This window comes from Helicoverpa zea, chromosome 1 (genome assembly GCF_022581195.2).
Source record: "Helicoverpa zea isolate HzStark_Cry1AcR chromosome 1, ilHelZeax1.1, whole genome shotgun sequence".
Taxonomy (NCBI): Eukaryota; Metazoa; Arthropoda; class Insecta; order Lepidoptera; family Noctuidae; genus Helicoverpa; species Helicoverpa zea.
This window is the reverse complement of record NC_061452.1, coordinates 9,116,834-9,142,817: the sequence shown is the minus strand read 5'-3', so window position 1 is coordinate 9,142,817 and position 25,984 is coordinate 9,116,834. Positions and strand designations below refer to the sequence as shown.

The window sequence follows — 25,984 nt, the reverse complement described above, 5'->3', positions numbered from 1 at the left end:
ATTTTTTTGTAGGAGGTTTTACAACATGGAATAATGATGTTCAGAATGCGATCGATAGTTTATTACCTATTAAGAATATCCCTCGATATTGCATGAACGCATTATTTAAGCTTGTTTACACAAGCTCAAGGTACGAGAACAAGATACACAAACTCGTATACGCGAACAGATAATAATCACATACAAGTTTCGCAACTATCTACCTGCCTTATGTTAGTCATAAGTATCCCTTACCAACTTAAGAATGTACGAAATTATGGTCCGTGTGTTAAAAAGGGCTAGGGTTAACTATCGCTAATGCCCGTAATCACGCGCAGGCTTAACACACTAATTTAGCATTGATCGATTCATCTTGTGAGGATTTTGTTTTTAATTTTTTGGAAACAGGAAATTCTGACGGAATCATTTCTTCGAAATTTTTTTTTGAAGCGTGCGCGCATTTCGAACTAATATTTATCATGATGGATGCTTTTGCCAAACATTTCTAACAGTTATCTAATATGTTTTGCTGTATAATTAATGTTGTTTTTCTGTTGTTCAGTGAGATTGCGGTGGACAGCGAGCCCGGCTCCGGTTCAGACAGTGTTTTGAAGACAGACTCTGATGAGGACTTCGACTAATTCGACTTTATATTATAACCTTAGGCTAAGCGCTTGCTACGGAAATAATAAAGCCAGGTGCGGTCTGTGTCACGAGCTAGTGTAAACGAAACGTTGTGTAGTCGGGGGCTGTGTTCGTGATGAGCCAGATCTACTTGCGTGTCTAAAAAGAGTAATAGATACAAAATTATTACAAGTTCAGAAACAAACCTTTCACCAAACAACTGTTTTGCTCTTATAAGTCCTGGTAACTTAGGCGGATCTACTTAGAAATTTAGATACTTTATTTTTTATTATTTTAGAAATTGACTGCCTTTTTTGCTAAGAATTTATTGACACGATATTTTTGGTTTAGTGATTTTAGTGTTGCCCTAAGTTATCATGTTGTGTACTAAATTTGACCGTGTATCGTAAGGCCGTGACCACTTAGATTGTTTAGTTTGGTTTGATGTGATATAAGTTAAATTTTAAGTGGCTTGTGATCTCAATTACAAATAAATTATGAAATCACGTTATGGATTTTGTTTTTCTATATGAACTCCTTTTCATTATGATAGTGAATTAATTTTCAATGTCCAAAATAAGTAAAACAGCAAATTAAAAATTTCAAAACTATATTGTCATCATTAACAATAAATTACATTTTATACTAATATTAAATAAATAATTTGCACTGCTTCGCATCAATACAATAAATTCCATTACTGAACTGGTAGGGATACCAATCAAATTAATGAAAAAGACAAATTGAAAAGTCGATGCGGATAAAATAAATTGACGACTGATTGCTAATGTGATAATATAAGTTTTCTAAAAATTAACAAATAATAAATTCTGGTTAGACAAGACTCCGGTTACAACATTTATAAATATTAACAAAATACTGATATAAAACGATGTTATAAAAATTATTATAATTATCATCTTAATAATAAATTGTAATAGTGCACAAAGTTTTGTTCTAGGATCACACTTTATTAACCTAACCTAGGATTTTAAACAAAAAAATAATATTGTCATTGTTCAAAAAAAGTATTGTAATATTAGAGTACGATGATTATAAATCAGCGAATTATTAGTTTATGACACAACGTCCGCTTGGCGGCGTTGTATTTCGAAGGGACGAGAGGAAATGGGCTCAGGGATTTAACCATTACTTTAAATCCCATAAAATATAGCATTCTGCTCCGCGCCTGCACGTTAAACCCTTAATACGTTTAATAGAAGAAAAAAATGCAAATATCCTGCTCTTTTACGTTTATAGGATTTATAGTTTATGGTAAACCCTTAGAGCTTAAGCGAGTAAAGCAGATACAAAATATCTCCATAAAATCGGAGTCATTTTTGGCTATATTCCAAAATATTTCTTCCATAATTTCTATTGAGAAGCACCGCGAGACAGAAATGTTTCTGCATCGAAAGGCAACTTTTTCCGTCCCATTTGCGAATCAGTTTAGTAAAGAGAAAAATATTCTGTTCAAATAATGAGAGTAAATAGATATTGAACGTTATATAAGGGGTTTGGGTTGGCTTACATTAGCGATAATTTCATATGTTTTCGCTTTTGTGCATCTCGAAACAATACCAAAACTATTGTGATAAAGTACGAAAATTATTTGTGCTTCTTTTTATCGTTTTTTAGTAACATTCATTATTATTTGCAACAGCTGCATCTAGTTTGAATTCTACTTATTATCCCATTGCGAGCGAGCTTTACTACGTGATTTGAACAAATATCAACTAAGTAATGCACCAATTGACGACCACGACCACTCTACCAAGAGTGTGACTACAAAGAAAGAAGAATGCACCAATTGTTGCCTTATCGCAAATGTTAGCCATCTTAGAAAATCACAAATGCATCAATTTATACTAAAGGTTTATAGAATTAACTAATCCTTATACACACAATGAATTATTAACATAACGGCTACGTTAACCAGGTGGTTACATTTTATGTGTTCAAACTTAATCTAAATTAACAAACATATGAGCAAATTAGTACTCAAAAAATGTCTTTTTAATACAAAGAGACATTATTGATTATAAAATAATTGTAAGAAAGTGTCTACTTAGGTCACAGTTATATTACATAATGCAAAAAAAACAGCCAATAACTTCAGGCTCCCACAATTAACGGTTACGGATTCACACTCATGCATAATTATACAAAAATCATATGTAATTTCAATTGACGTAGAATTAAATGAAGATGGAAGGGACCGACCAGCGACCAGCAACAATAGCGTAATCGCACACACAAATATTATTTACAAAAGATACACTCGCCAATCGTATAAACATATTGTTCACACGAACCGATGGGAAATGGAACACTTGTGGATTCTTTATATCTACGTTTGATTCCGTCCTGAACACTCAAGGCTTCGTCCTCTGACCATTGTTATCAATACAGTATACACGATTATATACAATACAGTATGTAAATATATATCTACTATGTATAGTCTGTCCAGAAGCGCACTCAAGTCTATACTCAGGTATTACGTTAGCCACGTAAGGCGGTTAGTAAAGAGGGCACTGCGGCACAGTTGTGTGTGATGCACAAAAGTCTTTGAATCAAGAATACGTTTGACGTACACCGAGGAATGGTTTTAGAAGTAAACCTCTATTACAGAAATGGATCACTGAAAAGGTTTATAGGACACGACTGCCCTAAGGCCGTTACACACTAGTGCTTTTATACGCGCGAGCTTAAAGGACTGGCAACTATTGGTTCCAGCGATGACACCCGAATACGCGCGGATAGGGCAAACTGAGCGACAAACAAAATACGTCAGTGTGAAACTGCTTTAGGACAACGTGCTTGCTTTTGTATAGCTCCACCCAAACTTAATGACAGCTCGCAATTAACCTCCGAGTACAGACAGGCACTTGAAGTGGTCAAGCCAATTAAACTAACAATAGTTTCTGCCGCCACTAAGTTCGGCACGAACCATACACAAAGTTCATAGTATAGAACGTTAAGTATAGAACAGGACTTACGAGTATAGAAGAGGTCTTACTCAATCACCAGCGCTGGCCGCAACATCAGGTGACGTCATTGCGCGGGCGCGGGCGACGCGTGCGGGGCGGGGGAGGCGCGGGCGCGGGGCGGCTGGCGGGGCGGCTGACGGCGCTGACGGGCCAGGAACGAGTGGCCGGCCGACAGCAGCGTGAACCGCGTGTCTACGGCGTCACGGTGACAGCGGGCGCCGAGAGTGTACCAAGCTGTACTTAGTAAGCGTTGTTCGGTGGCACCGGCGCGGCCAGGCTCTGAGGTTGAACCGCTCCATCTAAAAGAAATATGTGTGTTATTTTATATCTTCATAGTTTTAATATCTTTGGCTGTCGTTATGGGTTGTCTGACTCGAGAGTGTGACACCCTGCCTTAACAAAAGGTGGTTACCGATGTAAGTGGGTTGACGTCAGATAGGATCTGGTTAGACGAGACAATTCTAACGTAGTCTGGGTTAAATGATTTAGTTAAGCCAAATGCAAAGAAAGCTACACAAGTCTTGGGATATAATGCGTATATGCCAGTGTAATAATAATATAGTAAAATTAAATAATAGTAAAACTCACTCGGTCCTATTACTGGGCGCAGGCACGATCTCGGGTCGCGATGGTCCAGCCACGGTTCCCGCGGGACGCGAATATCCCAACGTTATATCTGACAGCGATTGTTGAGCTGCAATCAAAAGGATCAAAATATAACATTAATTTTAAAGCGTCCTCCACACACAGCTCACGAGATTTCTAGGTGAAATACTCCGGAAAGTTAATCGGAGCTATTGAGAAAGGAATATAGCGAGATAAAGTTCTACGAAGTAGGGCGAAGTGCCCCTCGACACTCCTCGTATTTGCCTATCCTCGGCCAATTTCTATCTAGAGAACGTTGTAATGGTTTCCATAGAGAATCCATAGGGAATAAGGTAGTCATTGAATAACTAAACACGGTTCGACAAAACTATTTCTGTTTTAGGCAGGACAAAACGACTTATTCTGTACTTATTTTGAAACTTACTAAACGTACCAGAAGCTCTAGGGTCCAGCGACTTGATGACTTCCTTAGCCTTTTCAAGGCACTTCTTGTATTTGTCCTCCGTAGCGAGTAGTTCCGCGTCCTTGGCCGCGATTGCCTCTTGCAACTTCGTGGCACGCCGCCGTTCTTCTGCTAAGGCCGCTTGTAATTCTTCTACTTGTAATGCTGTGTAGATAAAAAAAATATGTAACAATAAAGACCGGAAGAAACCTAACAGCTAGTTATTATTAATTGGAAAGTGAGTTTGCTTTAAAGTTGGGGTCAGTTGGTAGGTCAGATGGCAATTCAGCTGGCACGTCGGTTGGTACGTCAATTAGAACGTCAGTTGGTACATCAGTTGGCACATTAGTAGGTGGGTTTATAGGTACTTTGGTTGGTACCTATGTCATTTTATCAAGTGTGTCAGCAATTTAAACATTCAAAATTAAGTCTAGAATATTATAGAAACTGGGGTTTCAGCAGGTTGGTTTGGGGGGCAATAGCAGTCTTGGCAGTAATAGGGTCTTGGCAGTCGTTATGGGTAGTCAGAAGCCAGTAAGTCTGACACCAGTCCAACCAAGGGGTATGGGGTTGCCTGGGTAACTGGGTTGAGGAGGTCAGATAGGCAGTCTTGTAAAGCACTGGTACTCAGCTGAATCCGGTTAGACTGGAAGCCAACCCCAACATAGTTGGGAAAAGGCTCGGAGGATGGATTATTATTATAGAAACTGGGGTTACTAATGGTATGACATAAGAGAACTTACACTTTCTCTGGCTATCCTCAATAGCGGACGCTAGCCTGGGATGCGGCGCTTCTAGCGTGGCTTCTAACTGCATAATGCGCTGGTTCGCCTCGCGGTTGATCGCTCGCTGTTTCTCTAGCCTCGCCACATAATCTTCTAACATAGCCTAGAATTATTGCAATGTTTAAAACAAATGAGAAATATAAAATGGCACTAGGAATTTTTGGCATTGTTTTTTTGTTTGTCGTGAAAGAAATCAATAAGGAAGTATATGTATATTTTGTTTCTTAAGCGATTATCATTTGTAACTTGTTAGTTTAGCTAGTATTACTGTGCATGCTATGATCTCATATAAGTGAACGAGTACACCGACAATATTCCCATTGTTTTATTATACCTACGTCATGTTATGTGTACCTACATACTTTGTACTACATCTTTTGTTGGAGATCCAAAATAAATATTTAATCTGAATGTGTGGAAGTTTCTTTAAAGTACCCCCATTGATATTACGCGTTATAGAAAACTTGTGATAATAAATATCGGATGTGTCGTACCTAATCACATTAAATCAAACACGTTAATGTACTGGTTGATGTGTCGATTAAATTATCGATTAATTAAAAAAAAAATACGCAAAAATAAACAAATGATTTTTCCAAACAAAGTAAATAGAGAAAGAAACAGGTTATAACTTGTCGGTTTCTTTATAAGTGAGTGAATAGGATTGTATTGAAATATTATACCTGCGCTGATCGGTACCTACCCGTACAGATTTGTCTGTACCGGAAACCTGTTCCTTTATGTAAGCACCCTAACACATGATGTTGTAAATTATGAAAACGAAAAATTACTCCTGTGACCAAACCACTGAATGAATTAGGTTACTTTTTTTTACAATTCGCCATAGATATCATAAAGTATATGTGATAGGTTTTTTTTTTTGTGATTAGGTACGAAACACTAGATATATGAATGGGGAACTTTTAGATTTATTTCATAAATAACTCACTTGTACAGAAGCCGTGTCCGCCTGAGCGCCTTGGTTCTGTCGTAACAGTTTGTTCTCGTGTTCTAGCCGAATCAACTGCTCCTTAATGTCATTGGGTATCAGTTCCCGGGACACGTTGTCTTCATTTGCACCTAGAATTGGTCGATATGGCGGTTATAGGATTTATCCACTAAAAAATTTAAGTCACTAGGGATATGCTTTTGAAGCCTTTGAAGGCAAACATATATTAGAGGTATGAATTGAGGGGTCAGTAAATTTCCCTTCCGCTAAAGTGCGAAAGGTATCAGATTTTCTGAGCCATGGTTTGAAATCTTTAAAAATACTCTAGCGAAACTCAAACCAATTGTCACCTAGAGAAAAATTACCATAATCGTCAGTAGACATTTTCGTGAAAAAGCTGGTCCGTTAAACGCTAAGGGCCTATGCACACCACGTTTCTTAAACGCGCCGTCGACGCGCGTTTTGGGAACGCGCGTCAACGGCGCGTTTTTATACTGCAGAGCAGTTTATTGTCGTTTGTATCGATACAAACGCGCGGCCCCGGCGCGTCTGTATCGATACAAACGCGCGTCGACGGCGCGTTTTTATCCTGCAGAGCAGTTTGTTGTCCTTTGTATCGATGCAAACGCGCGTCACCGGCGCGTCTGTATCGATACAAACGTGCGTTTACATCGCTACACACGCGCGTTTGCATCGCGTCTGTATCGCTACACACGCGCGTCTGTATGTATACAGGTGTGCAAAGGTCTACAGGCTGCGTCTGTCTTGCGTGCGTATCGCGTCTGTATCGTTACAAACGCGCGTCGACGGCGCGTTTAAAAAACGTGGTGTGCATAGGCCCTAAGGCCGGCAATACACAGACCGCTTGAAGCACTCAGGGGCGACAGCTTCATGCTGCGCCTGCACAGTGAATTGCGTAGTTCAATGATGCACATACAAGAACCGCCCGAGCAGTTGTAACTGATTCGAGCGGTCGCAGCTTGAAGCTATTGCTCGTGACTGATTCAAGCGCTCAGTGTATTGCCGGCCTAATATAGCTATCTAATTACCGACGCCGCGCGGCTGCTCAGCTTCTTGTTCTCTATCTGCAGCTTGTGTTATTAGCCCGGTCAAAATAGACATTTGAAATAACAAAAATTCCCACAAAGCTGATTTTTGGTGGAGAGCTAGATTTGATCATTATAAATAAAATACTAAAAGTCCCTATCGATCCCATGTGTGCGTCAAAAGTTATTCGAGGTCAAATGTCAAAATTTTTGTTTTTTGTGTTTTTTTCGAAAACGGTAAGTTTTATCAAAAAAATACATCAGACCAAAATTGTAGATTATAAAATTTTATACAAAAATGGCATTAACAGTTTTCTCCTAAATGTTACCATACCTGAGATATCGCGCTTCAAAGTATATTCCATACATTACATGCACACATTTCCACGCCACCTGTGAGGTAGTATACTCGGCGCGTTTTTTTTATCGTGGTTTCCCCTGTAGATCTACTCCACTAACTGTCATGACAATTTTAGGATAGTTTAATTGAATAATTGTCGTCAAGTTCTAATATGATGTCATTATTGATATTAACTATTGGGTTAACTATTATTGTGATTGTTTTAGATTTATCAGATTCATACAAAAACTCGTGGTGGCCTAGTGGGTAAAGAACCAACCGTTCAAGTATGAGTGGCTTCGATTCCAGGTCAGAAAAGTACCAATGCAACTTTTCTAAGTTTATATGTACTTTCTAAGCATATCTTGGACACCAATGACTGTGTTTCTGATGGCACGTTAAACTGTAGGTTCTGGCTGTCATTGAACATTCTTGGCAGTCGTTATGGGTAGTCAGAAGCCAGTAAGTTTGACACCAGTCTAACCAAGGGGTATTGGGTTGCCCGAGTAACTGGGTTAAGGGGGTCAGATAGGGCAGTCGCTCCTTGTAAAGGACTGGTACTTAGCTACATCCGGTTAAACTGGAAGCTGACCTCAACAGTCAACATAGTTGGGAAAAGGGCTCGGAGGATGATTTGATACTACAATCATTTTTGCAATTGCAAAAAATAATGTCAGGAGTTTTTCTGGAGCAGGTGGGAGTAAAGTTTTAATAGGGTCCAGATATTATGTATCAATTTCCAACCCCAGTCTTCTGGATAAAAATGGAAATGTCGAAGGAAAATTAGCATGCGATAATTTTTTACACTTTAAAAGCGGATTGTGCGCGACTTCAGCGGTTGAAAAAATTTTGTTCTGTGTTTAGTAATGCAGAACCATGCCTTAGGACTGCAGTGCGCTGATATTTAGGATTTAAAAGTGGGCAATCTAGCCTCAGCGACAAGCCACGTGAAGGTAATTCAAAACCCCATATGACTCAAGATAATATCGAGGCTATGCGGCAATTAATTGTCGCAGACCATATGTAACATACCGTGACATGGATCCGTGGGCATTACGATTGTTTTACATTCCCCAAAATTAAGTAAAGTCTTCGTGGTAAACGTTTCAGAACACCTGAAAAAGCTGTTGACTCATACAAATCGGCCAATTTGACTACCCCCACTTCAGAATGGAATAAATATTTCAAGAACTGGGTTTAATGCATGCAAAAGTGCATTAAATATTGCGGAGAATTCTCTGAAAAACAATAAATGGTATTAACCTACTAGATTGTCTATACTTATTTCAAACGACAAAACTTAAAGGCAGCCGTCGTACATACGTGGCTTGTATGTGCATATCATGTGTAGTGTGACTCTTTGAATCGCGATATCTCAGGAATGGTAAGATTTATGAGAAAACTGTTAATGCCATTCTTGTAGAAAATTTAAAGATCTACAACTTTGGTCTGGTGTCTTTTTTTGATAAAACTTACCGTTTTCGAAAAAAACACAAAAAACCAAAAATTTTGACATTTGACCTCGAATAACTTTTGACGCACACATAGGATCGATGGGGACTTTTAGTATTTTATTTATAATGATCAAATCTAGCTCTCCACCAAAAATCAACTTTGTGGGAATTTTTGTTATTTGACCACTACTTTTATGTCTATTTTGACCGGGCTATATATAGTTACCGGCAGTAATAGTAGAGCAGCGCAGCTCGTCGACGGTGTCCCGCAGCGTGTCGCGCTCGTGCAGCAGCGCGTCGCGCTCGCGCTGCACCGACGCCGCGCGGCTGCTCAGCTTCTTGTTCTCTATCTGCAGCTTGTGTTATATAGTTACCGGCAGTAATAGTAGAGCAGCGCAGCTCGTCGACGGTGTCCCGCAGCGTGTCGCGCTCGTGCAGCAGCGCGTCGCGCTCGCGCTGCACCGACGCCGCGCGGCTGCTCAGCTTCTTGTTCTCTATCTGCAGCTTGTGTTATATAGTTACCGGCAGTAATAGTAGAGCAGCGCAGCTCGTCGACGGTGTCCCGCAGCGTGTCGCGCTCGTGCAGCAGCGCGTCGCGCTCGCGCTGCACCGACGCCGCGCGGCTGCTCAGCTTCTTGTTCTCTATCTGCAGCTTGTGTTATATAGTTACCGGCAGTAATAGTAGAGCAGCGCAGCTCGTCGACGGTGTCCCGCAGCGTGTCGCGCTCGTGCAGCAGCGCGTCGCGCTCGCGCTGCACCGACGCCGCGCGGCTGCTCAGCTTCTTGTTCTCTATCTGCAGCTTGTGTTATATAGTTACCGGCAGTAATAGTAGAGCAGCGCAGCTCGTCGACGGTGTCCCGCAGCGTGTCGCGCTCGTGCAGCAGCGCGTCGCGCTCGCGCTGCACCGACGCCGCGCGGCTGCTCAGCTTCTTGTTCTCTATCTGCAGCTTGTGTTATATAGTTACCGGCAGTAATAGTAGAGCAGCGCAGCTCGTCGACGGTGTCCCGCAGCGTGTCGCGCTCGTGCAGCAGCGCGTCGCGCTCGCGCTGCACCGACGCCGCGCGGCTGCTCAGCTTCTTGTTCTCTATCTGCAGCTTGTGTTATATAGTTACCGGCAGTAATAGTAGAGCAGCGCAGCTCGTCGACGGTGTCCCGCAGCGTGTCGCGCTCGTGCAGCAGCGCGTCGCGCTCGCGCTGCACCGACGCCGCGCGGCTGCTCAGCTTCTTGTTCTCTATCTCCAGCTTGTCCGCCTTCGTTATCTCGCCGTCTAACTTCTCGTTTAGGTCCATTACCTGAAGAAAATGTTTTAAATTGAGAATACAAGTTTATCACAAAAAGATGCGCAAAGTTATGTTGACTTTAGCGCAGATTGCGCAACACATAATTTGTGCAAAATATTTTTCTACAAATAAATATATACTCCTTAAGAAATTACTGTGTGTTTTATTCTTTATTTTTATTTTTAGTGAGTTATAAGAGGTACATTTCAACTTATGTAGCTATAAAAGCTGCTTACCTGTTTCTTATAAATGTCAAGCTGAGCTCGTATCGCGTTAGCCTTAGCGGCGGCCTGTTCATGTTCTATAGCACGCTGTACGTGTTCCGTATTAGCACGTTCTAGAAGTTTCACCTGTCTTCTCAAGTCTACATGTTCTTCCATCCTTTTCTTATACGAAGCTACCGTAGCTTCTAACGCAGCCGCCTTAGCAGCCGTTTCTCTTAACGCATCCAACTCATCTTTTAACGCCACATTCTCGGAAGCTGCCATCTGCAACGAATTAATTGAATTTTAATTGAATTAGATAACAATTGCATCTAGTTGTAGACGTTTATGCAATCGTTATGTAACGGAACGGTGCAAGTGTATTAGCATAAATATAATTAATTGTGTCACTAATTACAGGCGTATTATCCAGTTAGCATTCTCGAACATAAACATGGGTGCTAATTGAGCTAACTGCAATTAGTTAGTTGAGAAGTAGGTACCTATACGAAACATTTTTGTAGTATATTCTGTACATAGACTCATTTTGAAACCGACCCTACACTTTCTTACCAAATCGAACCCCATAATAGCCAATATAATGTTGTATAGGCAATATTTCTTGAATATGTATTGGAGTTTATGATTTCCTTTACGCAAGACATAAATAATACAGTTAACACGTGTAATTAACACGCACTATTACCCAAAGCCCAAAGCCTTGAGCATCGCAAATATTCTGCACATTTCAAATATTTAGCTAATTATCAGGCTTGTATAATAATAAAGATGTACCGTCTTACCACAAAAACTTTTAAACGTTAGTTTAACAATTACGTTGAACTAAGGTCCATTTGCAACCACACTTTTCTTAGACAAGTGTTTGACACATGTTTAAGTTTTTGTAGTAAGACCATAAGTGGTTTGACCGACAAAAAATATCGCAGAGTTGAAAATAAAGCTCGTAATCTTGCGTTAATATATTTGCAAAGAGATTTGAGATATTCAAGAAGTTTCAATTTAAGATCTATCTGTCACTGTACTAGATATTTTATACACTAGCTATTTCCCACCACGTGACGGCACCTTCATCCCCTTTTCGGGCATCCGGAAAATAAATACCCTTTTCGGTGAGAAATTGGTCCAGTTATTTTAGCTTAGAATATTGTATACAAACAGGCTCACTTCACAATTTATAAAACAAGGTACTTAGTATTCTAAACAAACTGACCTGCAGTTCCTCATTCCTAAGCTTCATCAACGCCAACTCCCGTTCCAAAGCATCAGCTCTCGCGTGCTGATCATCCCGTTGTAGCTCAACTTTGTCCAATTCATCCTTTAGCGCATCAAGTTGCGCTCGCATCGTCGTGTAGCGCAACGTTCCCGCGTGCGCAGGGCCTAGGGATGCGCCCGCGTCATCCAGTTCCGCGTCTCCGGGCTCCACAGCCGATTCCCGGGCCGCAGTTAATCGAGCCACCTCACTAAGCAACGTCATCTTCTCTTCTTGCAAAATTTTCACCTGGAATTTTAGTGATTGCAGTCTATACTGAAGCGTATCAGAAGGAACATGGAGTTTAAACATTATTCGATTTTCAAATTATGATTGCAAATTCAATTTGGGAATACGGTTCGTGTCAACGTTCGCGTCGATCTAAACGGTTGCACTCCATACATTTGGTTCCTCGTCGTCATAAAAGTTAAACAATCAGAAAAAGTGATAAACAATACGTGACTATATTATTAAATATTGTGATTAATTCGTTGTTGAATTTTTTGGAAGTGTGATTTGGTTACGAAGTGTGTTAATTAAATATCGACATGTTATCAATGCAGAAAGGTTATCATAACATTGAAAGAGGCATCTCGTTTGTTCAGATATTACTGTCTAAGTCCTGAAGTATTAGAACGCGTTTTAGATTACATGAATAAGAAGGGAGTGAGTGTCAGTATGACGAATGACAGGGAGAAATGGAAGCGGAATACATATTGCCCCCCAAATAAAATAAGGAACAGGGCAGGAAGAAGAAGAATTCCAATCTTCATCGTTTGATAGACATCTGGCAATCTTATTCATTCGGCAGTCCGTATAAGGTGGCCATAATTAAACTCCAATAGTGATAACATCAGAGGCTTATTTGAGCGTTTTATACTCAGATCAAGATTGACTACACGCAAAATCAGAATCTCACAAAAACATACTGCTTATGTTAATAAACAAGTAGAAAGCTAGAAATCACGAAGATACTATAAATTACACAAAAACATTTTTTTACAAAGTCATAATATACATGTACATAAATCTAACCCAAATAATGAATTATGTTATTACAAATAAACAACACAGTATGAAATAAATTGCCGTTTCGCAACACTTTAGCACTGTAAATCACATCGTTAATCCATATCATGGTTCTTAAAAACAATAATAATATAGAGGAAGGTAAACAAACCTGCGTGTCGAGTTCATGGCACCTCTGCGCGAGGACCTCTCTCATCTCCGCATCGGACTGCTCGACCGCCGGCGATTCCAAGTGCACACTGCCACGATTCACGCCCAGCGTTAACGTCTGTAGTTCCTAACACAAAATAATAACATTCTAAACAAACCACTCAGATCGTTTCACTGTAACTTTTACTTTTAAGTAAACACGTGCCAGCGGCGCCACATTCTACCACTGACAGACACATAACGTATTGTCGTATCCACCACCCACTGTATCGTGATCCAAGGACATTAAAAATGAGCGTAACTAAAATTGAATTTCTTTGCCGCTCAGTGGCGAGCATGCAACTTTGGACGTGAAGCAAGAAAGTACGCTTACTAAACTCTTGCGACGATGAACATTACAGCGAAGTACGCTAATATATAATGTAATACTATTATAGTTCAATGCATGTGAAGGCGGTCGACTGAACTAAATTATACATTGCATAAGAAGTCAGTCTAATTGGTTACGGATGGATAAGATGATAAAGTGTTTGAGATTTATTTTATTACTTATAATGAGGGGAATCTGCGCTGTCCCACTTTTTTGCAAATAAATATAGCAGTAAAGTTATTTATTTGACTTTCTAATGGATTTGTTGCTTTTTATTTAGACTGCAATGGAAAATATAGATCATATCCATTACATTAATTATAAGCAGTCCTTGTTTACAATAAATATTATATACTTTTAATACTTGCTCTGTGTAATGTTTGAATTTGTGTGCAAATGCTAAATGTGGCATTCAGCAAAAAACCACTCACGCCAGTGTAATAACTGTATTCATACTGTAATTTGTGAATGTATAATTAGATTGCAAATGTGAACACAAGGTCAACAGTAATGTACTACTTTTTTATAACAATACAGTGCACTAACATTTTGTATGCCATTTAATAAACATTTTAAGAAATAGCAATACTATCAGTGGTTTACTTACATATAGGTGTGTTGCCAGACATACAAGGAAAAAAACAAAATAAGTGAAAAAAAAGTTAACAAAAATTCTACATGTAGTGTTTCAGTTCTAAACACCATTAAAGATATAGATTGTAATTTTTATATGATTGATTTATTACATACTTACTCCTAAACATACTATGCCAAATTAATTCCCTATTATGTGTCTATCAAATCTCCCTTAGGGGAAAAGTACAGTAGTCGAATTGTCTAATACAAAGCTTTATTATATCCAATAAATATCTAAATCTAATATACCTAAAATATGTGCTCAGTGCCAACAATATAAGACCACAAACTGTGCCCTATGACTTATTCTAATACATATAAATTGCAACTTTCTCAGTTTCTAGTGTCCTTAAAAGACAAACAATAGGACCGTTTTCTGAATGCAAATCAGTGGTTTGCATATATCATACCTGTATAGCTTGCATTATCGATCTCTGGCATGATAGCTCCATTTCCATAATTCTTGTGATGTATTCCTCTTTTTTTACACAATTCACTGCACAACCTGAATACAGAAGGATTTGTTTACAATTTTGTTTGTGACTTATAAATATACCTACATTTATTGTTCATAAAATTTTCCCTTTTTAGGGTGGAAGCATCAGCGATTGAGTCTTCAAAGATCAAGAAAATATTTATTTTACCCAAGATCATTATTATCTAAAAGTATAAAATAGTATGTTGATTTAGAAAAAAGAGTATGTCACCTTTATTCTCTTCTCAAGGAATATGAGCAAACAGTTCCATGATACCAAAATAAACTTACTTAATACGAGTTGTAGCAGTCTCCCCAAGTCAGCTGCATCTGCAGTCTCCGCTATATTTACTACATCTGGCCTTGAAAACTCTTGTAAACTTAAATTTAGAATATCCTGATGATAATCTGCAACAAACATTTATTATTGTCTATGGCAATTCTAGCTACAAAAAAATTTGCATTGGTATTATATTAATAGAATTAGCTATATTGTATTTAGCAATCTTTTGTTTAATTAGCCAATATGTTTATCAAATTAAACAAAGGAAAAGATAAAAAATGATGTGATAAATATGCCTAGCAACACAATGAATTAACATAGTTTGCAGCTCCAAGGAAATGTGTTGTTTTTTAGTATCCTGCCCAAAATAATTCGTGTTTTATGTTAATGTCTAATGTGGCATTGAAGGAGACACTTAATAGTGCAAGATAAAACATTGTTCTTGAAAGAATAAACAATTAATGAAAACATTAGCAATTCAATTACTCATCTACTGTTTGACTGAATAGTACTTCAGTACATTTTTGATAGAAGTTTTTAAAGTTATTTTACCAACATGCCCAATTTAAGATGTGAATTGCTTGCATTGAAGACATGCTTATAGTTTTCAATGACTAAGATGTTACAAGAAGTTATGACTTGACACAAGAAACCTAGAAAATCTACATTAATGTGTCAAGTTGTTTTGGTCTTCATAATGAAATAACGGAAACAGATTATTTCATTGAGAACATACCTACAACACCCTCCAATATTTTTTTCAGGTTGCTAACTTTTAACCTCCAGTTGTGTCCAACATCTGTTTTGATTTTCAAATTCCACGCGGGTGAAAAGTATTCTGGTGCTATTTGTGTGAGAGCCTCTGCTATCGCCACCCCATCAGACAGTTCTGAAAACATAAACAAACAATTAAGAAAACAGTTGAGTAGTTTTACAAACATTTAGCTACACAGATTTTCGTGTAGGAATTGTGTACAATATTGATTATTTATTTATGTAATTGTAGTATACAGGTTGAAAAGATTAAGCTATAATTGAATTTATCTTCATTTCCAATGTCAAACTCTATGTATACTATGTCACTTGACTAATAAATGTATTTTAAAAAAGTTCAAGGTAACTATAGTCACAGTCACAATCATTAGAATATTTATTGTGCTTAAAATTGATTAATAAAGCCAATATGCTTAACATTCACTTCATCAACAATTATTTCTCACTTCCAGTTTCAGTCTAGATGTCACTGTGTGTGGGCAGATTACAATAGCACTATAGATTGTCACTGTACCTTGAGTGTCTACTGATTTCCCAGAAATATACACTAGATTACTTGACCATTGTTTCAAATTAACATTTGAGAGTACAATGGCAGAAATGACTACAAATTAAGCAATACCGCAAACGAGAGAAAGATTTCTCAATGAAATAAAAACAAGAACTAAGTGACGAAATTATCCACTTAGTGGTCGACGCCTAATAGGGATGTGGGCCGGGATTCACCGGACTCACGGCCTGAATTCTAATCCCAACATAACAAATGTTAGTGTGGGAAGCTAAAACAACAATTACCTGATGGATTTCCATGTTTTGCTTTAAGATCTAGAGTCTGCAACCACTTAATCAAATTGTCACACAAAACGGCACCATTTGCCTCCATGCTGGACATAATTATAATGACGCTCTATGAACTGGTATTACTTATTTTGTTTCTTGGTAGTAAACATTATATTTCTAGCAAAATAAGGACTATTTAAGCCAAAATTGATTAGAAATAATAAATGTTTTTCGTAATCCGCAACGCGTGACGTCTGCTTGTGCGTTTACGAAGTAAGTCAAACAAAATACACCACAGAAAAATAACACCAGTCAGACTGATCTGTCAAAGTAAATATTTTCGAAAAAACGTAATAAATAGCTATACCACTAACAATGTTGTACGATAAATTCTTATTATTTTAATCTGCAAAAGTTATTCACAAATAATTTCATAAAAATGAATATAGTTGTGACTCCCTTTACGAAGAATGTTTTTAGCAAAAAGTCCACAATAGTCCATTAGAGGAGCCCTGGGGCCCGATTCTCCTAAGTTAATAATGTCAAAATCGAATAGAAATCGAATAGCAATATGATCGCAATAGCAGTTTTAACCATATCGGGCATTCTGCTACTAATAAAAGACCAATCGTATTCGATTGACATTTGATTGATGTGCGATTGGTCTGCTATTTTGGTAATTTTTTTCTATACGGTAGTTTGCTGTACAATCATTTTGCAATCGTAAATCATTTGCAGACAAAATGATTCATTATTGAATGACAGAAAAGGATAAAAACGTTTATTTCAAAGAAAAGGGCCCCTGTGTGCGAAGTGTGCGGGGCGCATACAGGTGCTAAGGGTGAATTGGAAGCGACAGGGATACCCATGCGATACCTACATATATTAACTTTATTTCGCTTTTGTATGTACTACCCCTGTGTAATCTCTATCTCTATATACATTCCCTACGCACGAGTTAATGTAGCTCTATGTATGGTAGTACATACCTACACTAAAATATAGGTACATACTAACATCGGGGCAAGTGGGTCTATTACTATACTCTATGGGCGGACCGCCCCAGGACAGGTCTCCGCGTTTTAGTGTTACCTCTGACGGTATACTCCAGAAATTTGGGAGTGGGGGTGTTTCAATTTTTTTTTAATGCCCTTTGATGTTCCCGACTGCTGTCTCCATACTTCACTGTATATAATCATTTAGTTTATTTTACTTCTCTGACTCTGTGAGGGGTGTGGCGCGGCACGAGTGGTGATCACATTCAGCGACATCAAATGAATGGCATGCGAATTTTCAACCATATTGGATGGATGGAGTAGGTGTACCCGGGAAACTACTTTCCGTACCCGGATAAAAGAACCCATATTCAGCGCAGCTAGTGTAGCTTTCTAAATGTGAAATAATTATTCAAATCACGTCATCATTAACATAACATATAGGTACATCAATATTTCAAATCAATTAAAAAGAAAAACTACAAAATCAGACGAAGATAATTTTTTATTTAAAAATATGCTTAACAATATCTTAAACCAAATGTAAACAATTAATATTAGGTCTTTGAATAAAAATGACTTTTGGAATAGGTAATCTATTTATCAATCCATAGACAACCAAGTTGTGTAAGAGCACAAATTAAGATACATAGCCAGGGGCCCGATTCTCCTAATTTTACTTAAGCGACATATGTACGATTCACATTCGACTCGATTCGACTGAGATCCAATCCCGACTCGATTACGATTGAAGCGTATGTGGCATTCCGCTATTTTTTCTTCGAAATAAACGTTTTTATCCTTTTCTGTCATTCAATAATGAATCATTTTGTCTGCAAATGATTTACGATTGCAAAATGATTGTACAGCAAACTACCGTACAGACCAAAATAGCAGACCAATCAAATGTCAATCGAATACGATTGGTCTTTTATTAGTAGCAGAATGCCCGATATGGTTAATACTGCTATTGCGATCATATTGCGATTCGATTTCTATTCGATTTTGACATTATTAACTTAGGAGAATCGGGGCCCAGGTGAGATGCTTCTAAAATTACAAGTAAACGTTATGGCAGTGGCCTTAAAGTAGCATAAAGTTCCTTTAGGAAGTTTCAATATTACAAGTAAGAAAACAATGCGCATCAAGTTACAGAAATTCAAAAATACATTATTGACATTTAATAACTTATGAATTGTGGAATTTTTGTGTGTGGTTTTGACATAAAAATACACTAAGCATTTTTAAGCTCTCAGGCTTTTACAAAAGGAGATTGGGCAAGGATGTATGAAGTTTGGTCCAAATGTCCACCACGAACGAGACCTATATAATTAAAGGGTCCATTTAATTTAGAGTTACTTTTACTAAGAAAGTAAAACAAAAACAATGCCAAAAAAAAGTTATAGCCAAAAATGTATTCTTAATTTTTGGTAGTTTTTGTATGATATCATTATTATTTTTATATTTTATTCCACTTCTATTTCCGCATTTTATCTAAAACTAAGATGAGTAAAACACATTTGCATATAAACAGCCCATATTTTTTTGCCCGATGGATGTACGAATCACTAACCAATTGAGGCGCCAGAAGTGTAGATCCAGGAACCGCTGAGTTTATTCAAATACCCAGCGGTTCCTGGATCTGAGAAAGTTCGATGTAACTGGTGGTGTCTTCTCTCTAATAATGAACAATTCTATTTTGTCAGAAGTTACAGAAAGTACGAAAATCGAACATCACGAAAAGTAATTGAAAAAATCTATAAAATGTTTTATTTGATTTTGCTATACCTAACTTTTTTCTGGCATTATATTTTTTTTTACTTTCATAACAAAAAATGTTCTATATTTAACGGGCTATCTGGCCATATAGGTCTCCTTCGTGGTGGACATTTGGACCGGAATCGCCCATTGTCCTTTGTCACGCTTGTATTATTTAATAATACAAGTGTGACAGTTTGGACATATGAACATCAATCATAAAGACAAAAACTACTGAACCAAATTTTGATGATACTGTACAGTTATAATTTTTAATTATTTTTTATGTAATTTTTTTTTTATGATTCAAATCTTACTATGTTTCAGCAATGACTGTGTTTTGGATACCACGTTAAACTGTACGTTCCGGTTGTCAGTGAAAATCTTCGCGGTCGTTACGGGTAGTCAGAAGCCAGTAACTCTAAGAACCAGTCTCACCAAGGGTATTGGGTTGCCCGGGTTTGAGGTCAGATAGGGCAGTCACTCCTTGTAAAACACTGGTGTGCTCAGCAGCATCCAGTTAGACTGGAAGTGGCGCCCAACATAGTGGGGAAAAGGCTTGGAAGATTGATCAAAATGTTACTATTAGCTTCACCAATCCGTGACCGTCCCGGAGGCCTTGTGAATTCCACCAGCACTTTGGGCTACCCCAAGGTGGCGGACCAACCACCTCAATAGCATTCTCAAACAGGGTTAGCGTCAGGCAGGCGGCCGGGTGTAAAACTTATGCCAAAACATATTGTAGTATGTTAAGGTCCGAATATATTATGAATAGAAAAGTATGGAAGGAGAAAACATGCTGCGCCGACTCCAAATAAAATTGGGATATGAGCAGGAGGATAATATTAGCTTCACCAATCCTTATTCTAAGTCATCAATATTTTGCTCATTACTCCCATTACATGCAGGCAAAAACTGGCATCCCATATATTTGTTTTCTTTTACCGCGTGATTTATGACTTTCTTCCATAAGGGGTCAGTGCTTAATAAATGTGGATCACAAAATAATATCACAGCTACTTGAGCTCGAGTAATCGCGACATTTAACCTCTTTGAACTTCTAACAAAACCTAATGAGTGTTTCTGATCTTCAGCTATGAGAGACTCGGTGGAGCGCACGGTGGAAATGATAATAAGAGGCCTCTCTTGTCCTTGAAACTCTTCGACTGTGGCGATTTTCGGACGCCGTAATTTCATATGGTCGAATAGACGTCGTAGGTGTTTTATCTGCAAAAATTAGCATTAGTTAGATGGCAGTAAGATACAGGGTTTCTATTTTTATTGGTTTCGAATTTAGGATAAGTAATTACCTGAGCTACATAAGGTGTTATTATGCCAAGTTCGTCAGGCTGTATATTATTCTTGTATAGCTTACAGACAGTCAATGCAACCATGGAAGCTTCTTCGGGATTATACCAAGAAGGACTGTCCACAGCTTTAGCATTATTGCCTTTGACGCCATGCACAAAAATACCACCGGTTTTAGTGTTGTCAGCTATTTCATATATTTCCGAAACGACATCAAGTATCTTCGGTACAAATGGCGTACTTCGATCAAACTTAGCAACCAAAGTTGAATCATAAAACATTTCACTGGGCAAAGTAAGAACTTCTTGCAGAGACCTGTAGTTGTCGGTCAACTGTGTCACCAACCTGTTATTAAACCCGTTTTCGAAAGCCGCAAAGTCTTTTTGATATGGGAATGTTTCTAGTATTCTGGATAGGAAAGATATGTCCATGCCAAAGTCAAGGCAATATTTAGACACTACGACAGGCCCAAGCTGCATAGGGTCACCCGCTAAAATTATCTGACCAGTTTCTTTGTTGACAAAAGTCATGGGAATCATAATTTCCGGTTCTATTGCTTGTCCTGCCTCATCCACAATGATGTGGGTGAAGTGTCCTTTAGGTAGATCCATTTGGAGGAGTGACCCGAGACAGTTACAAGTTCCAATGGTAACTCGATATCTCGCTACGTAAGAAGCAGGTACATTCATATTAATACCATCGTGAACCGTGTGAGTTGGTCTATGGGTATTTTCCCTTGCGATGTTTAGAGTGGCGCAAAAAGGTTTTATTACTTCTGGAATGTTTTCTGAATCAACCATATAGTTTGCAATAAGTCTGATTATGGAGCTAGAAAATTTGTTCCTGTATTGTAAAAGTCTTTCTGTAATTAGATTAGCTGCACTGTTTGATGGTGTTGCTACTAAAATTCTGCTATCTGGTATGAGGGTAAGTATTTGCAACAATGTCTCCACAACAGTGATGGTTTTACCGGTGCCTGGTGGTCCATATATGCAATATGGCATTGGACGACATTCCCCGATCAAAATATTTTTTATAGCTACCATTTGACAATGGTTCAGTTTTTCATTGAACCATTTCATCGTAGCTAATTTCTCCAATGGGACTTGTGGGGGCCGTGTTACTAAGCGAGATGGGAACAAGACATTTGGTCCCAGATTAGTTATTGCCAAATTAATTGCGTGGTGTGCTTTTCTTAGCGTAGTCCTATTAAAATGGAATTCTACAGAGACATCACCACCCTGATAACTTTCATGGAATCGCGGATGAAACTTCATTAGTAACAAGTCTCCTCTGATAACGTGGACGTAGCCTTCATACGATGAAGCCTTATCGTCCCATATGTCTTTTACAATAACTTTATCTCCAATAATTAAAGAGGGCCTCCTTTCAGACAGCTTTTTGATTTCAACACCCAGATACTCATGATGTCTCACTAAAAATGCGGATGGCATGTTGAAATTTTTCATATTTATTGTTGCTTGAATCTCTTCCAAGTACAAAAGAATGTGCCATCTGTCCATATAATTGCTGATGTTTAAATAATTTAGTAGGCAAGGTAAACGTGTCTCAATCCTCTCTAAAATTGCATTGTGGTCTGAAAGCTGTTCATATTCATTGCCTATGACTGCTGACCACACTTTTTCTGGTATATTAAACTGTCCCAATCTGACAGAAATAAAGTTTGGGTTTTTTTTTAAAGGAACACCGGGTACATAAGATTTATTATATCCATTTCTCATTTCCTTCATAATCTGATTTACCTCAGATATATTTCGGTAAGGACTGCCATTCACTGATGAATCATCCCTTGCATCAATATTGTCACTTGAGATGTTAATTTCGATTAATCTCTCGATTTTAAAACCTCTGAATATTATTATCATGTGTTCTTTAAACTTTCCATAAAACTTGGGATGGCAAGTCACGGTAAAGTTAAATGTTTTATTAGGCATTAATCTAACCGAGTTGGGTAAAGGCGGATAGATATTGATTTGCGAATCTCTTTTTTTGCATAGCAGCATCCATCTATACATTACTATTTGTTGATTACTTTTATTTGTTATAGCAAGAGTTAGTTGGGGCTTCTCATTAAAGTTTACATTATCGAACTTTAGAGGGTATGTAACCTCTATGTTATTCTGTGATTCAGTTGCTAAACTTCTTTCCTCTATATCGTCTATGATGGGAGCGCTTTCAGTAATTGTTTTTGCATTCTCTGTTATGTCCATTTTGATGACTCTCCATGAGAATGAACCTTGATTACTTTCAACAGCTTCTACAAAAGCCTGGAATAGTTGATATTAACATCAAATAAGTGTTCCATAAAATACCATGATATCTCTGATTACAAAATCAGCTTAATATTGGGCTCTGGATCAAGTGTTTATGGAAGTATTGATAATAATGTTGAACTTATATTGTAATAAATATTTGGGTGGTTTTTATTTCTTATGATACTTCAAAAGCTAACAGAATTAAGAATGATGTTCCACATTATGCAATTTTGTTTTGTCTTACCCTCGCTCCAACATGAGGTTCACCGCCAGTGACCACACAGTGTTTGTTAAAAAATATTTGTTTATCACAACTCCCCTGTTCTCCATTCCATGAAGTTATTACTGTAGATATCACTTTACTCCTTAGTGGTCGGAATGAGAGTACCTCTACCACCTGTTGAAAAATAAAAGGTTTTAAAGGAACTATAAATAAAAAAAAAATGTTTATAGGTCATAACTATCATGAAAATATATGACTTAGATATGTCGGTCCAGAGGTCCAAATGTTGTTTTCTTCAAAGGCTTTTTTAGAACAATTGAGTATTGTAAAATATTTTCGGTTTTGGGGAACTGACTTCAGTAGCTAATGAAAGGATAGACTCACCATATTAGATGATATATCCATAGGATTATCCTCATCATACTGAACCTTACACATCATTTCCAACATATCTCCTTGTATAGGTACAAAAGTGGCAACAACATCATCCAGGCTGAATTTTAGGTCACTCTCCTTTATGATGACGTAGCGGTCTTGTCGAGTTTGTACTTCACCAATGATTACATGTTCGATGACCTTGTAGCCATTCTCATCAACTTCTAAGTCAAAATCACCCCAGTGTTCACCTTGGTTCTCAAGAATTCTTACTACAACTAGCGAGTCTTTGGATTTTTTGTAGCATAAGTAGAGAACCTTGTCATTTAGGTTAAGGTTTACGGAACAAGCGGTAATGTCAAAATAAAGCATTCCATCGATAAGAACATAATTGCCTTCCTCACTTATGTATGTTATTAGACCTGAAATTAATATTTATTTTAATGTTTTATTCGTAAAATTAAAAATACTGGAAACAACTGCTTCTGGGCTTTCAAAGTTCCTGTTTAGAATGACACTAAAAGTACTTATTCTATAGAAATCTCCAAGGATTCATGGAAAGTAAAGTTTTAAATTCAATGCCATCTGTATCTCTTACAAGTCGTGGTGGCCTAGTGGGCAAAGAACCAACCTCTCGAGTATGAGGGCGCGGTTTCGAATCCAGATCAGGCAAGTACCAATGCAACTTTTCTAAGTTTTGTAAGTACTTTCTAAGTATATCTTAGACACCAATGGCTGATAAAAGGGTGAAAGAAAACATCTTGAGGAAACCTGGACTATATAGTCTGAAATCATCAACCCGCATTGAGCAAGCGTGGGGATTAATGCACAATCCTTCTCCGTGTGAGAGGAGGCCTGTGCCCAGCAGAGGGAAAAAAAAAATCTCATAATCTTTAAAGGTTCAGACACTAAGTATAGAGGCCAGTCAGATGAATTGTGGAAGAGATCACATATTAAATAATTTGTATGATTCTGAAAGAGTTACTAAGAATGCAAAGGCAATAGAGCTATATAAATAAATGAAAGATCTCACCCGTCCGTTCAAAACAGTTGTTTCTAGGTATATCCTGTACATCTGCAACCTCTGAGCTTTCCTCTTGTTCCAAATCAAGTTTAACAAGTTCATCAGCCAGATAGTTTTCCATTTCCTTATCATATTCTTCAAATGCATTGTTAGAAAAGAAATAATTAAAAAATGACTTTATATATGAAAACATTGTGTTTGGTTTTTATTTTTACAGCTAGGTAAGTAAAAGAAAAATTAAAATAGATTTTTTGTTATTGGACAAATCCTTTGTCATATTCAAACTCCCATTCTGTAGATTTGAGATAGTCAAGCTCTTTCCTTAATGCTTGAATTCGTTTTTGGTGCATCTCTTTTTGAGCATTCTTCATTGACTGTTCGATGCTCAGCCCAAGATCCGCATGGTTAAGAGATTGGTCAAAATTCTGAATTCTACTTTGTGCCGTGTTCTGAAATCAGAAAATAATCACACAGTTAATAAAGTTATATAAAAATAGAAATATAATATTAATAGCTAAACCAGAATTTAAAAAATGAATTACTTGAGGAGTTTCTGGTTCGGAAGGAGAATAAGTAGACTGCGAAATGTTACTTGAAGTAGACATCATCAGAATTAAAGCAGATATTGTGCTGTCCACATACTCCTTTGGTTTTTATATCCAAATTTAATTAGTTGGCGTTATTTAGTTACAAAACACATGAAATTCTCAAGCAAGAACAAAGGCAGAGAATCCAATCCGCTTCAGCGAAATGAAAACCATCAAACAATTATATAACAAAACGAGCTAAAGTCAGCTAACTAAAGTTGACCATTTGACATTGACACTTTTGTCAGACAGAAACACATAGACGTAATATAGTAAACAGGACTGCGCACTAATACCCAAAAAACGAGCCGAGTGAAGCAGATAGTACGGAGGCCTACTGTCCCTTTCTAACAGGGTGACTACGAGATTAAGCTATATGAGACAAATCCGAATTTGCTAAGATTATTAAACACAGATTGGTATTGAACTTACGCAGTTTGTTACCTTAAGATACTAATTTAGGCTTTTAATAATTGTTGGGAATTAGCAGTATAAAAGCAGGAAGATTCGAAGTGAAGACTGATTTTTTTGTATTTTTGCCTCACATATAGACTGCTGAGCCATTTATGTCGCCTTTCTTCATTTTTTGGGAAGCTATAACAATAGTATGTACTTACAACAGTTTTAGAATCCACCACACATATTTTGACGCATTACAAGAATTTATGGGCACCCTAGTTGTTTAATTACGAAAACGTTATTTATTATTAGCTAACCTGTGGAACGATATATTGCAACCACCATAGGATTCACTTTTACAAGTATGAACGCAACACTCTTTCATCATTTTAATAGTTTAATTAAATTGATTGAATACAAAAAAATACAAACAAAATAAATGCTGAATACGTGCCAAGCATGTTCAGGGCTACCACTAGAAAATAAAAAAAAGCAAAACACATGTGTTATGTTCTTTATGTTTTCAGAATAAATGCGAATGAATTAATGCCATTGTTATTAATTTGTT

At 37.7% G+C, this 25,984-nt stretch overlaps 3 protein-coding genes across 10 annotated transcripts in view; 1 reads left to right on the top strand and 2 right to left on the bottom strand.

Annotated features, from left to right (window-relative positions):
• The window catches only part of LOC124635162 (cytosolic carboxypeptidase 1-like), a 52,652-nt gene extending 51,538 nt beyond the window's left edge, over nucleotides 1–1,114 (top strand). For all 6 annotated transcript variants that reach the window (XM_047170996.1, XM_047171004.1, XM_047170979.1 and 3 more), the window contains one exon: nucleotides 542–1,114. In XM_047170996.1, the coding sequence (XP_047026952.1) occupies nucleotides 542–620 (79 nt within the window). In that variant the 3' untranslated portion in view covers nucleotides 621–1,114. The remainder of the gene's footprint in view (nucleotides 1–541) is intronic.
• Nucleotides 1,115–1,196: 82 nt separating this feature from the next.
• On the bottom strand, nucleotides 1,197–16,757 carry LOC124635197 (protein hook). Of its 3 annotated transcripts, none has more exons than XM_047171022.1 (13): nucleotides 16,487–16,757; nucleotides 15,654–15,806; nucleotides 14,926–15,042; nucleotides 14,570–14,664; nucleotides 13,155–13,280; nucleotides 11,936–12,223; nucleotides 10,738–10,989; nucleotides 10,333–10,513; nucleotides 6,379–6,509; nucleotides 5,388–5,532; nucleotides 4,627–4,809; nucleotides 4,185–4,290; nucleotides 1,197–3,895 (listed from the first exon to the last, which is right to left on the bottom strand). In XM_047171022.1, exons 1-13 carry the CDS (start codon nucleotides 16,581–16,583, stop codon nucleotides 3,661–3,663), a joined length of 2,109 nt encoding a protein of 702 aa, XP_047026978.1. In that variant the 5' UTR covers nucleotides 16,584–16,757; the 3' UTR covers nucleotides 1,197–3,660. The 3 variants fall into 3 exon arrangements, with proteins under 3 accessions (XP_047026978.1, XP_047026995.1, XP_047026986.1); XM_047171039.1 differs by having other exon boundaries at nucleotides 13,155–13,271; XM_047171030.1 differs by having other exon boundaries at nucleotides 4,636–4,809; nucleotides 16,487–16,756.
• A 2,711-nt stretch (nucleotides 16,758–19,468) lies between these two features.
• LOC124645871 (probable RNA helicase armi) lies at nucleotides 19,469–25,239 on the bottom strand. Its single transcript, XM_047185838.1, has 6 exons — nucleotides 24,973–25,239; nucleotides 24,440–24,879; nucleotides 23,416–23,828; nucleotides 23,053–23,205; nucleotides 20,535–22,820; nucleotides 19,469–20,451 (listed from the first exon to the last, which is right to left on the bottom strand). The coding sequence occupies exons 2-6, from the start codon at nucleotides 24,621–24,623 to the stop codon at nucleotides 20,086–20,088; spliced, it is 3,402 nt and encodes a 1,133-aa protein (XP_047041794.1). The 5' UTR covers nucleotides 24,624–24,879; nucleotides 24,973–25,239; the 3' UTR covers nucleotides 19,469–20,085.
• Between the last annotated feature and the right edge of the window lie 745 nt (nucleotides 25,240–25,984).